General features: G+C 39.2%; 1 protein-coding gene across 1 annotated transcript; it reads left to right on the top strand.

The window, feature by feature from the left end:
* The first annotated feature begins 240 nt into the window (after positions 1–240).
* Slitrk1 (SLIT and NTRK-like family, member 1) lies at positions 241–4,279 on the top strand. The gene is given in 1 exon segment (NM_001107283.1): positions 241–4,279. A coding segment is annotated over 1 exon segment (2,091 nt). The 5' UTR covers positions 241–963; the 3' UTR covers positions 3,055–4,279.
* Positions 4,280–11,755: the final 7,476 nt, after the last annotated feature.

The following is an 11,755-nucleotide window of genomic DNA, read 5'->3' as shown; positions in this document are numbered from 1 at the left end:
GCAGATCAGCAGAGGGTGTCAGATCTTTCAGAGTGCACCAGGCTGGAACCAGCTTCTTAGCAACTCCCCCCTCCTCCCCTTTCTCGCGCTCTCTTCCTCCCTCAGACAACTCGCTCCCCCTCTCTCCTCCCCCCTCCACGTAATTCCGAAAGAGCAGAAGAAAGAGAAGGAGAACAAGCAAAGAAGAGCTAGTAAGCGCCGGCCGGAGCACAGAAAAAAAGGGCTGAAGACGACCAAAGGGGAGAAAAGGAACAGGATGGACATCCACAAAACGCAGTGATTGCGGAAATTTTCCAGCGCCATTGGCTGGGCAGTGTGTCTTTTGGGCGGGCGTGATTTCAGCACCGGGGGCACTGGACAGCACCTCGGGGGTACTTCTGGGCAACCTGCAACCGAGACAAGAACTCCACCAGCTGCCTGGACCACTGAAGCCGCCGAAAGCCCTGCTTTGTATCAGAGAGGCAAGGTCAGTCCGATGCACAGCCATCACAGGCAGTGCGCCTGTACTACGCTGCAAACCTGCTTGTTTCTAACATGCACTTGCTTCTAATTGCTAGCATTGTTCCCTTCCTGGTTAGTGAGAACCTCTAAACATGATTCTGTACGGGTGCGTTTCCTTTTAATTTTACAGGTATATATTTAACTTATTTCGGTTATTTTTAAAGGGTTGAGGGGGAGTAGTTTGCTTTCTCTCTCTTTCCTCTACTTTCCACCCCCTTTTCTGCTTGCCTTGCACTATGTGCCTGGATAGTTTGTGGATATAATTATTGACTGGCGTCTGGGCTATTGCAGTACGGGGGGGTTAGGGAGGAAGGAATCCACCCCCACCCCCCCAAACCCTTCTTTTCTCTTTCTCTGGGATCGGACATTGGAGCACTAAATGAACTTGAATTGTGTCTGTGGCGAGCAGGATGGTTGCTGTTACTTTGTGATGAGATCTGGGATGAATTGCTCGCTTTAAAAATGCTGCTTTGGATTCTGTTGCTGGAGACGTCTCTTTGTTTTGCCGCTGGAAACGTTACAGGGGACGTTTGTAAAGAGAAGATCTGTTCTTGCAATGAGATAGAAGGGGACTTACACGTAGACTGTGAAAAAAAGGGCTTTACAAGTCTGCAGCGCTTCACGGCTCCGACTTCCCAGTTTTATCATTTATTTCTGCATGGCAATTCCCTCACTCGACTTTTCCCTAATGAGTTCGCTAACTTTTATAATGCGGTTAGTTTGCATATGGAAAACAATGGCTTGCATGAAATCGTTCCGGGGGCATTTCTGGGGCTGCAGCTGGTGAAACGACTGCATATCAACAACAACAAGATCAAGTCTTTTCGAAAGCAGACTTTTTTGGGGCTGGACGATCTGGAATACCTCCAGGCTGATTTTAATTTATTACGGGATATAGACCCGGGGGCCTTCCAGGACTTGAACAAGTTGGAAGTCCTCATTTTAAACGACAATCTCATCAGCACCCTACCTGCTAATGTATTCCAGTATGTGCCCATCACCCACCTCGACCTCCGCGGAAACAGGCTGAAAACACTGCCCTATGAGGAGGTCTTGGAGCAGATTCCTGGCATTGCTGAGATCCTGTTAGAGGATAACCCTTGGGACTGCACCTGTGATCTGCTCTCCCTGAAGGAATGGCTGGAGAACATTCCCAAAAACGCCCTAATTGGCCGAGTGGTCTGCGAAGCCCCCACCAGGCTCCAGGGTAAAGACCTCAATGAAACCACGGAACAGGACCTGTGTCCTTTAAAAAACAGAGTGGATTCTAGTCTCCCGGCTCCCCCTGCCCAGGAAGAGACCTTCGCTCCTGGCCCCCTGCCAACTCCTTTCAAGATAAATGGGCAGGACGAACATGCTACCCCAGGGGCTGTTCCAAATGGAGGTACAAAGATCCCGGGCAACTGGCAACTCAAAATCAAACCCACACCACCGATAGCAACTGGGAGCGCCAGAAACAAACCCCCAGTGCATGGCTTGCCCTGCCCTGGGGGCTGCAGCTGTGACCACATCCCAGGCTCGGGCTTAAAGATGAACTGTAACAACCGGAACGTGAGCAGCTTGGCTGATTTGAAGCCTAAGCTTTCCAACGTGCAAGAGCTCTTCCTTCGAGATAACAAGATCCACAGCATCCGAAGATCACACTTTGTGGATTACAAGAACCTCATTCTGTTGGATCTGGGCAACAACAACATCGCGAACATAGAGAACAACACTTTCAAGAACCTTTTGGACCTCAGATGGCTGTACATGGATAGTAACTACCTGGACACTCTGTCCCGGGAGAAATTTGCTGGGCTGCAGAACCTGGAGTATCTGAACGTGGAGTACAACGCGATTCAGCTCATTCTACCCGGTACTTTCAATGCCATGCCCAAACTGAGGATTCTTATTCTCAACAACAACTTGCTGAGGTCCCTACCCGTGGACGTTTTTGCTGGGGTCTCCCTGTCTAAGCTCAGTCTGCACAATAATTACTTCATGTACCTCCCAGTGGCAGGGGTGCTGGACCAGTTAACCTCCATCATCCAGATAGACCTGCATGGCAACCCCTGGGAGTGCTCCTGCACCATTGTGCCTTTCAAGCAATGGGCAGAGCGTCTGGGCTCCGAGGTGCTGATGAGCGACCTCAAGTGTGAGACACCGGTGAACTTCTTTAGGAAGGATTTCATGCTGCTCTCCAATGACGAGATCTGCCCCCAGCTGTATGCGAAGATCTCGCCCACGTTAACTTCGCACAGTAAAAACAGCACTGGGTTGGCGGAGACCGGGACACACTCCAACTCCTACCTAGACACCAGCAGGGTGTCCATCTCCGTGTTGGTCCCAGGACTGCTGCTGGTGTTCGTCACCTCCGCCTTCACCGTGGTGGGCATGCTCGTGTTTATCCTGAGGAACCGAAAGCGGTCCAAGAGAAGGGATGCCAATTCCTCTGCGTCCGAAATTAATTCCCTACAGACAGTCTGTGACTCTTCTTACTGGCACAATGGGCCTTACAATGCAGATGGGGCCCATAGGGTGTATGACTGCGGCTCTCACTCACTCTCAGACTAAGCCCCCGACCCTAAAGGGGGAGGAGTGCAGGAAGATGATCCATCCTCCCCTGTCGCCAGCATCGCGGTGGGGGAGTGGAACATTGACCCAGATCTAGCGTGTCACAAGCCCCGATGGACATGAGTAAATAAATAACTATGAACTCACTCAAGGAAGAGGCTCTGGCCCTTAAGCTCCCAACAGAAAACAAAGAGCAGACTGTGGCGCTGCGAGTGCAGCGAGCTAGCTCTTTGCTCTGAGCTCCTTTTGACTCAAAGCCCAGCATGGGGCCTGCCAGAAGAATTGAGCACCCTTGCTCTGGGCCAAAGGTCCCCTGGGGCTGTCTGCAGTGGAGCTATACATATATACATATATCACATCTATATAGAGAAATAGATATCTATTTTTCCCCTGTGGATAGCCCGAAGATGGCTCCCTGTTGGTTATTCAGGGATGGGCAGTTGCACGAAGGCATGAATGTATTGTAAATAAATAACTTTGACTCCTGACAAGAACAAAAACAAAAAAACAAAAAACAAAAAGTGCTGCATGGCTCGCATGGAATCCACACGCTCCAGGGACTACGCCCCCCCTCCCCCAACCCCACTGCCCACTGCAACTGGAGACAGCGTCACAGCACCCATCCTCTTACCTGATAAGTCCCATCGTATCAAACTTTCTATAAACAAAATACAGTATAATCAGAAAGTGCCATTTCGCCCTTATTTGTGATTGGTAGGCAGTTCAGAGCGTATGTTTACTGTGAAAAAAAATGTAAAGGTTTATTTAAGACACTTGCATGGCTAGTCATCAGTCCATTTTATGAGTTAACGATGTATTTTGTTGAGCAAAGTTTTTAAAGGTTGTTTTGGGTTTTTTTTCTTTTGATGATGATGTTTGATTTTATTTTAGTTTCTGAGGGGGAATATTTTTCTATACATATCCAATAATGCCTTCCATCTGAATGTAAAATAAGTACCCATGATTTCTATTATAGTACCAGTGTAATTATTTAAGAAAAAAGATTCTGGGGCAGTTAAGCATGACCAATTAATGTCACTCTAGTGCTTAGGCTGCGATCCTATGGTAGCAATTGTGTGCTGGTAAAAATCTTACTTATAAAGTAGGAACAAAGAACCGAGGAAGCACGTGAAACTTACTAATTCTATTCGAGGATTTTATAATGGCATATTTTTTCAGTATTAAAGTGAAAATGTTTTCAAATCTGGGTCCTTACATTTTTCCAGCTTCCTATTTTGATTTATGGTGGAAGGGATGGGGGAGGGGGCGGCTGGGGGGTGGGTCCCTTCTGGAGCTCCGGAAAGGCTCTCCTTAATCACCTCAGTGTTTAATCACTCACTAGCTCCTCTCCTCACAATCTCCCATCCATCCCCGACCCTCTTGACTTTACTGCTTTTCCACTGCCCATAAAGTACGGTCTTACCCAAAAAACTCTGCCCTACTCCTGCCTGCTCCTACGACAGCAGCGAATCCCTTTATTAATACTGGAAAACCCTCGCTGCTGTTTTTGTGGTGCTGCCCACACTGCAGCTATATCGGAGATGTTAGGATAGATTTGATTTAATTGACTGTGTCTAGATTGGTCTCATTAAACAGAGGGAGATTTCATTGGTCAGCATTCCTTCATGAAAGACAGCCCTAATGACTGGTGTTTGAGATGCTGCTGGCATTTTGAATTTCACATCTGCTGAAAACGGTAAAACTAATTAGTGGCCACCCACCCTCCGCCCCAGCAACTACATATTGAAAACTGTTGAAGTACTCATCCTTATGGAAATCAATCATTATCCTAAAAAAGTGTTCCACTCTTATCACACCAATTTCTGGCTATGGCCCAGTAATTACCAAAGGAAAGCAGAGAACTATTTGAATTTTACCGACCAGTGTAATTCTGGTCTGAATCAAATGCCCTAGGGAATTCTAAGCAACTCTATTTCATCAGCTCTTAGGTTACAAATCACACATATTGATGGGGCTTGCATTCCCCCACACATCCACTCTTGAGAAGTATGTCAAAGACAGGAGACCACAGACTGAAATTGCAGGATTAAAAGCCAGCTCAGTAAAAGCCCCCAGGAGCAGGTGTACCTAGATGTGCCAATTAGAATTCATATTCTATAGAGAAGTAATTTCCTAGGACAGTGATATTGTGGAGTATGTATTATTTATCTTAACACTTTTAAAATAAAAATCTTTATTACACACCATGACTATTCCTAAGGGCTTCTATTACCTTTTTTCCCCTTGATTCTTTTGTTGTGAACTGCATTTCATAATGATAAAATGGGAAATGATTGTCCTCCCGCGATTGATCTTGGTTACTTACTTATCATTTATTTTTTAATATGAAAGCTTTTAATATTTTTATAACAGGAAAATCGTAATTTTGTTAAACAACTAACAGATTCCCTCATGGTAGAAGGAGATGGGTCATCTCTCCTCTGAAGTTAAGAAAGGAAAAAAGATAAACAAAACAAGGCAGATTTAGAAATGTCTCCCATGAAAAGTGGCATTTATTGAGAAATATCTACTAAAGTTTTAAAGCTGATAAATAATTAGAGAAGGCCAAGAACAGGAAACTGTCATAGAAACAGTACACAGAGAAACAAGTTTTTCTTTAAACGAACAGAAATCAGTATGTAAAATTAAATTAAAGCATCCAAATTGTCAGAAAATACTTTCAATGACTTTTTGAAGCCTTTCGTTGCCAGACATGCTGGATAAACACTCATTTAAGTTTCAAGACCACAGGGTGACTTTCTAAAGTAATGCTATTCCCATTATACAGATGTGACCACTGAGACTAACAAACAGTTCACAGGAACTTAAATCATATAGGGTGAAAAGCAGGATGCTGTTTAATTCAATTTCCTTCATACTTCAAAACCTCATTTTTGTATGGAACAGTTGTCATACCAACCTCTTAAAGATTATTAAAATGCAAAGCTACAAACTTACTACTATAAAACAGACTGGGAATGAAATTCCAACTTCCAAATTATAATGGTGGTGGCCCTTTATCTTTTTAGTATATCTACCACAGAAGTACCTTTTCTCAAATTCTGTGGAACTAAATTTATTCTTCCCTTTCTTAGAATAAAAAGAAAAAGAAAACATAAAAAAAGATGAGTGCATCATAGGATACATATTTATACCACTGAATATATAGCACATCTGCATTAATTCCAATCTTATCAAAGCTACCAGAAACTTAATAATTAATACCATAAATGAGGATGTATAGAGAAATGATATCCTATGGTTTTATGAAGACAATAATTATTATGAATAACTGTGCTTGATTGACTTTAACAGAGTATCACTACCACAATTTAATTTACAAAGATAAGTTTAATGTTTATTTTTATAAAACTACATATAAGTTAGCAGAACCTGTAATATGTATCAAAGCTCCATACATGTTTCATTGGAAGTGCTCTGTATCTTTTTGCTGTTCCTTTACACAAAATGCTCATATAAGCATAATTTTTGCATCGGTAGGTTAAATGTCCTGTTTCTAGTTGAAGCATATTTTAACTCATCATGATGAGATGAAGAGCTTTTGATTGTGACAAATGGGAAGGAAGAGAAAACCAGCCAGAATGCCTTCTATGGATACATTGTTTTAAAGTAACTTTCTGTTACTCTGGTTGCTGCTTCACTTGAGAGCATGGCTGTTGTCATAGGTATTTAATGCTTTATACTTTTGTGTGTTTGTACAGGAAGAAGCTGAGATAACTTTTAACATTAACATGATACAGTTCCCTTTTCTAACTATTTGTACTAGGTGAAATTAGAATTGCCACCAACATCTGGAAGTCCTAAATTTTTATTGGTCATTCTAAAGGCAATATGTTAAGTCACCTGTAAGGTTTTCATAAACCCTAGTATGGAGAAAGAGAATGTGGGAACAGAAATTTGAAAGGGTGCATGTGGAAGTGTCTGTTGTTCATAAGATTATGAAATGTTAAATATAGTGCCTTCTATTTCAGTGCTCCTGATTCCCTACTTTATATATAATTTTATTTGAAGTGTTTACTTGAAGAATGTGATGATATTAATTATGCTAATGATTTAGTTTCAGCAAAATTGAGATTTGGTTTTTCTTTGTTTTGTTTTCTCAAAGTTTAATCTATTATATTTCAAAGGATAGATTCAATATGATATCAATAAATTTAGGAAAAGTGTTTTCAACTATTTACTATAAAGTTTACTCTAAATATTTTAACTAGAGAGCTAAATTAATCACATTTTATGTTTTTCCCATGACCTATATCCTTGCTCAGAGCTTTATTCAAATATCACATGCCGGGAAAAACATTTTCTTGTTGGTACTGAAATTTAGAGTAACACCATTAAATTGATTCTATGATAGGCATGGAAATGCAGAAACGTAAACAGGTGTATGCTCTCAAAATTTTATTGAATTTTAGAAACAAGTTTGGAAAAGTTAAGGTAATGATGACTGAAATAAATATTCAAAAATTATACTTTTTAGATGAAATGGGCCTCTGAAGACATCATCTTGGAATTTCTTTGATTCGTTAAAGCTCATTGCAAACTGCAGTAGACCAACAATTTGAGTTCACCATTATAGACTTTAATTTCCCTTATTACATTCATTTTTTAAAATAGATTGATCAAACTATATGTGGGCATGGAATTTAATTTCATTTTTGCTTTGTACAAAGCTTGCTGGACAATTATTTAAGAGTTTCCAATGTGTTTACTCGTTAACCATGAGCAACCAGTTGGCAATGTTGACAGTGTAGTTGCTATGTGAAGAACATGGAATCCTTTGGTTATCCTAAGCTTCTTTCTCACAGAGTCACCAGAAAATTATGTTTTAGATCCAATACAATGTCCATTGTCCATACATAACTATCAGTATTTGTTTTGTAAGGAACAAAACAGTGTGCATATGTTTATTACAGAAAGGTTTTCTTTGATATTGAGAAGGTTGGTTTTGAGTGCACGCGGGGGCACGAGTTCACTCATGTCTGAAGTGGACGTACTTGCTGTGCGAGCATGTAGAAACTTCAAGATGATGTCAGGTATTTTCCTCAGTTGCTTCTCCAAGTTATCTTTCTTTTTTTTTTTTTGTGGTCTCCAAGTTATCTGTTTAAGACAGGGTCTCCTACTGTGCCTGGATATTATAGTTTTATCTAGGAAAGGTTGTTAAAGAGCATCTGGGATTCTCCTTTTTACGTCTTCCACTGCTGACTTACGGCATGTCCCTCCTTGTTCAGTGTTTCTGTGGTTGGTGATGATGCAAACATTTCCCATACTGATGGTACAGCTTGCACATTTTCTACTCATCCATTTCCACAGCCTAAGGGGGCATAAATTTGAAAGTATATAATTTCTCTATTGGTTGGATTTTCCTAGAGGTTATTGTAGTGTAGGTTGTTTCTTATGAGAATAATATAAGGTAATTCTAATCCTAAGTAATCTGTGACATATGAGGATAAGATATATGTATCATTGGGATAGGAATATAATACATCACTGGCAGTATGTAACACTAGTAGAATATCTTATTTACTAATTTAAGTCTTTAGCCATTGCGATCATTTTTATCTATTATTATATACTAAATTAAAAATATGAAACCAATGCTTTAAATGAAAAGTATTTACCATTATCATCATTTCTTCTTTAATATATAAACGGTATCTAACATCATATACCTGACTTAGAGTTTTGAAGGAATGCAGTTCTTTTCAGTCTTAAATAAATGACACATAAATTTGCAATTTATATTATTTGAGAAACAAAATCTTGCATTTTATCCCTGAAAAAGATATTGTATTATTAGCTTAGAAATAATCATCATGGCATTATTCATTAGGTTTTTATAATATCCATGTTAAAAAATACAAAATATAGATACTTTTATAAATATATAGTAAAGATAAACATTTTTATCCTATTTATTTGTTAATAGAATTTAATTTTCACTTATATAACAGTAACCTTCAGTTGTGCAAGTCCAGAGGTTTAACAACCAGGAAACTGTAAGCAGAGTCCTGCCTTCGCTCACTTTCCTGTTGACTTTGCTCTAGTCTAGTCTAGTCTTTTCTTGGAAGATGAATAGAAGAAAAAAAACATGTTTGGGCAAAACATATTGACAGCGAAATTCAATATATAGTGAAAAATGGAAATGTGTCAAATACAAATGATACTCTGCATACCTGTTGCCAAAGACATAGTGTGGGTTACCTAGAAAGAGACAGGAAAGGAACAGGATCCCCAATGAAAATGGTTCTGCCCATCTTCCTAGACAATCATGATGCATTTCTTTTTATACTGATACTTATTTCAAAACTTCAAGGTTATTTATGAAATAAGGACAAAGTCCACATCATTGTCCACATGAAATTTGAATACTAAATTGCATACAAAGAAATGATTACCAATTACATAAACAGGATTATAAATTAGTGATTGAATGAAAGTATGCTCACGGCTATGCTGCCACCCAGATAGCTTTAATTTTTCTAAGATGTGATTCTAAATGAGTAGGATTAAAATTTTGTGTTATGAAAAACATAAAATACCACTGAAAACTATGTGCTGATTTGTAGTTGGTTGATTTTGTAGGTCATCTGGCTCAATTATGAATCCAATGAACTTTAACTTCATTGTGCTTATCTGAGATTGTTATCTTTGTTAGCCTATATATCAATTAATAGTATGCATTTGTCATCACTGAGTCAAACGGTAGTGCTAGAAACTTTCCTGAAGTTTTTAAGTCATGATTGCACATTGGTCTAGATGTATATCAAATTGTGTCAAAGGGATTGAATTTGCTACCATGTTAAGTGGCTTGAATTCCTCTAATTTTTTTGATGGTTATTTTTTCTGATGCCTCGTACAGGCTTCAAGCGAGAGTTAACATAATGGTCATAAAATTGTATTTTGCACTTCATTTTCAGCAAAACTTTGACTAGCAGGATGATACTTGCATTCTTAGGCATAGCAATGAATACTCTAGGAACTATATACCATGATTTCTATGATATTTACAAGAGTCAGATATTCAAACCAACAAGGAGACATTTCTTTTTCTTTTTTTTTCTCCATCTTTATTAAATTGGGTATTTCTTATTTACATTTCAAATGTTATTCACTTTCCAGGTCTCCATGCCAACATCCCCCTAACCCCTCCCCCTCCCATTCTATATGGATGTTCCCCTCCCCATCCTCCTCCCATTACTGCCCTCCCCCCAACAATGCGGTTCACTGGGGGTCCAGCCTTGGCAGGGCCAAGGGCTTCCCCTTCCACTGGTGCCCTTACTAGGCTATTTATTGCTACCTATGCAGTTAGGATACAGTTAATTCATGATGTTGTATCATGTGGATCATAAGGAATGAGTATTGAAGTCAAGACACTAACACCTAGAAAGGACAGTAGAAGAAATGAAGTCTTAAGAATTCAATTATACAATATGGAATTCTAACATAGCTCAAATTTTATAAGATAAGATTAAGTAGCATGTCAAGTTAGACCAATTTTGAATATTATTTGTTGATCAGAAGCCAGTACAAGTATTATTTCTCGAGCTTTTTGCATTGTAAAACTTTATACAGGGATAACTTATATTGTACCTATTAAGTTTTTAATTTAAATACCTATTGACTATTTGATATGTGGAAACGAACTTCCTATTTTTAAAAATGGAGTTTTACAAGTCTAAATATGTTACATGAGTATAATATTTATTAAGAAGAGACATTCAGTCCACATTTATGTTGACTTTTTTAATGTGGAACTGAAATATGTTTGACAGAGGATTTTTAAGTAAAGTGGCTTTCTAGAATAATACAAGTGAGGTCTGTCCAATTCAAAGCATTTTAATGAGGTAACATAACATAGTTTTAAGAGAGATATAGCTCCAGTATGAGAAAGAAATCGAGTCTGGGAGAGAAAAGTGTATTTTCATTGATTTGATAGGTTCTATTCACCATTTATTATAGCAGATTTCCAAAAAGTGATTAGAGTGCTAACTAAAAGGCAGGAGGTTGTTGATCATCTGAAGTTACATTCGATAAAGAAGTGGAGGATACACAGTGAAACATGGGTAATGTAGATGAGAACTGATAACAAAGGTCAGTGGAGAAAGCGGGATGATTGTTTCTAAGGGAAGTTCAAAAAGTTCTTCCTGGAAGAACTTTTTCATTAGCAGAGTAGGAAATGGTGAAAACTGATTTATATTTGGAGATAGGGTACAAGAGATCCTAGAGAATAACTCATGAAACTCAGAGCACACTAACAGATAAATAAATGTGGTACATTTAAAGAATAGAAAGAATTTCCTAATGACTGAAATAGAGACATAAAGATACAGAGTTTCAGATACCTGGAGAGGGGCCAGAACCCAGATAATGTATCCTAAGCCAGAGAAAGGAAATTAGATTTTATTTAACATATAATAGAAAATCTACATGTACAAGTGATATGATCTATGATCTGTGCTTAAATATTCATGAGGGAGCACTGAGTTACTAAACAATATGCATAGTGACAAGGAGCTGTTATTGTAGAATATGGGAATTTGTGTGGTATCTTTGGATATAATAGTAACACCAACCAAGATGGAAATGCGTAGCTGGGCCACATGGTGGAAAGAACAGGATTCTAGGGGAATTGGTTTTGGCTTCATCAAGTGATTTTATAGTTTTGGATTTTCTCAGGAAA

The sequence above is a fragment of the Rattus norvegicus genome, chromosome 15 (genome assembly GCF_021556685.1).
Source record: "Rattus norvegicus strain SHRSP/BbbUtx chromosome 15, alternate assembly SHRSP_T2T, whole genome shotgun sequence".
Lineage (NCBI taxonomy): Eukaryota > Metazoa > Chordata > Mammalia > Rodentia > Muridae > Rattus > Rattus norvegicus.
Note: the sequence above shows the minus strand (reverse complement) of the source record. Positions and strands in the feature narration are given on the sequence as shown.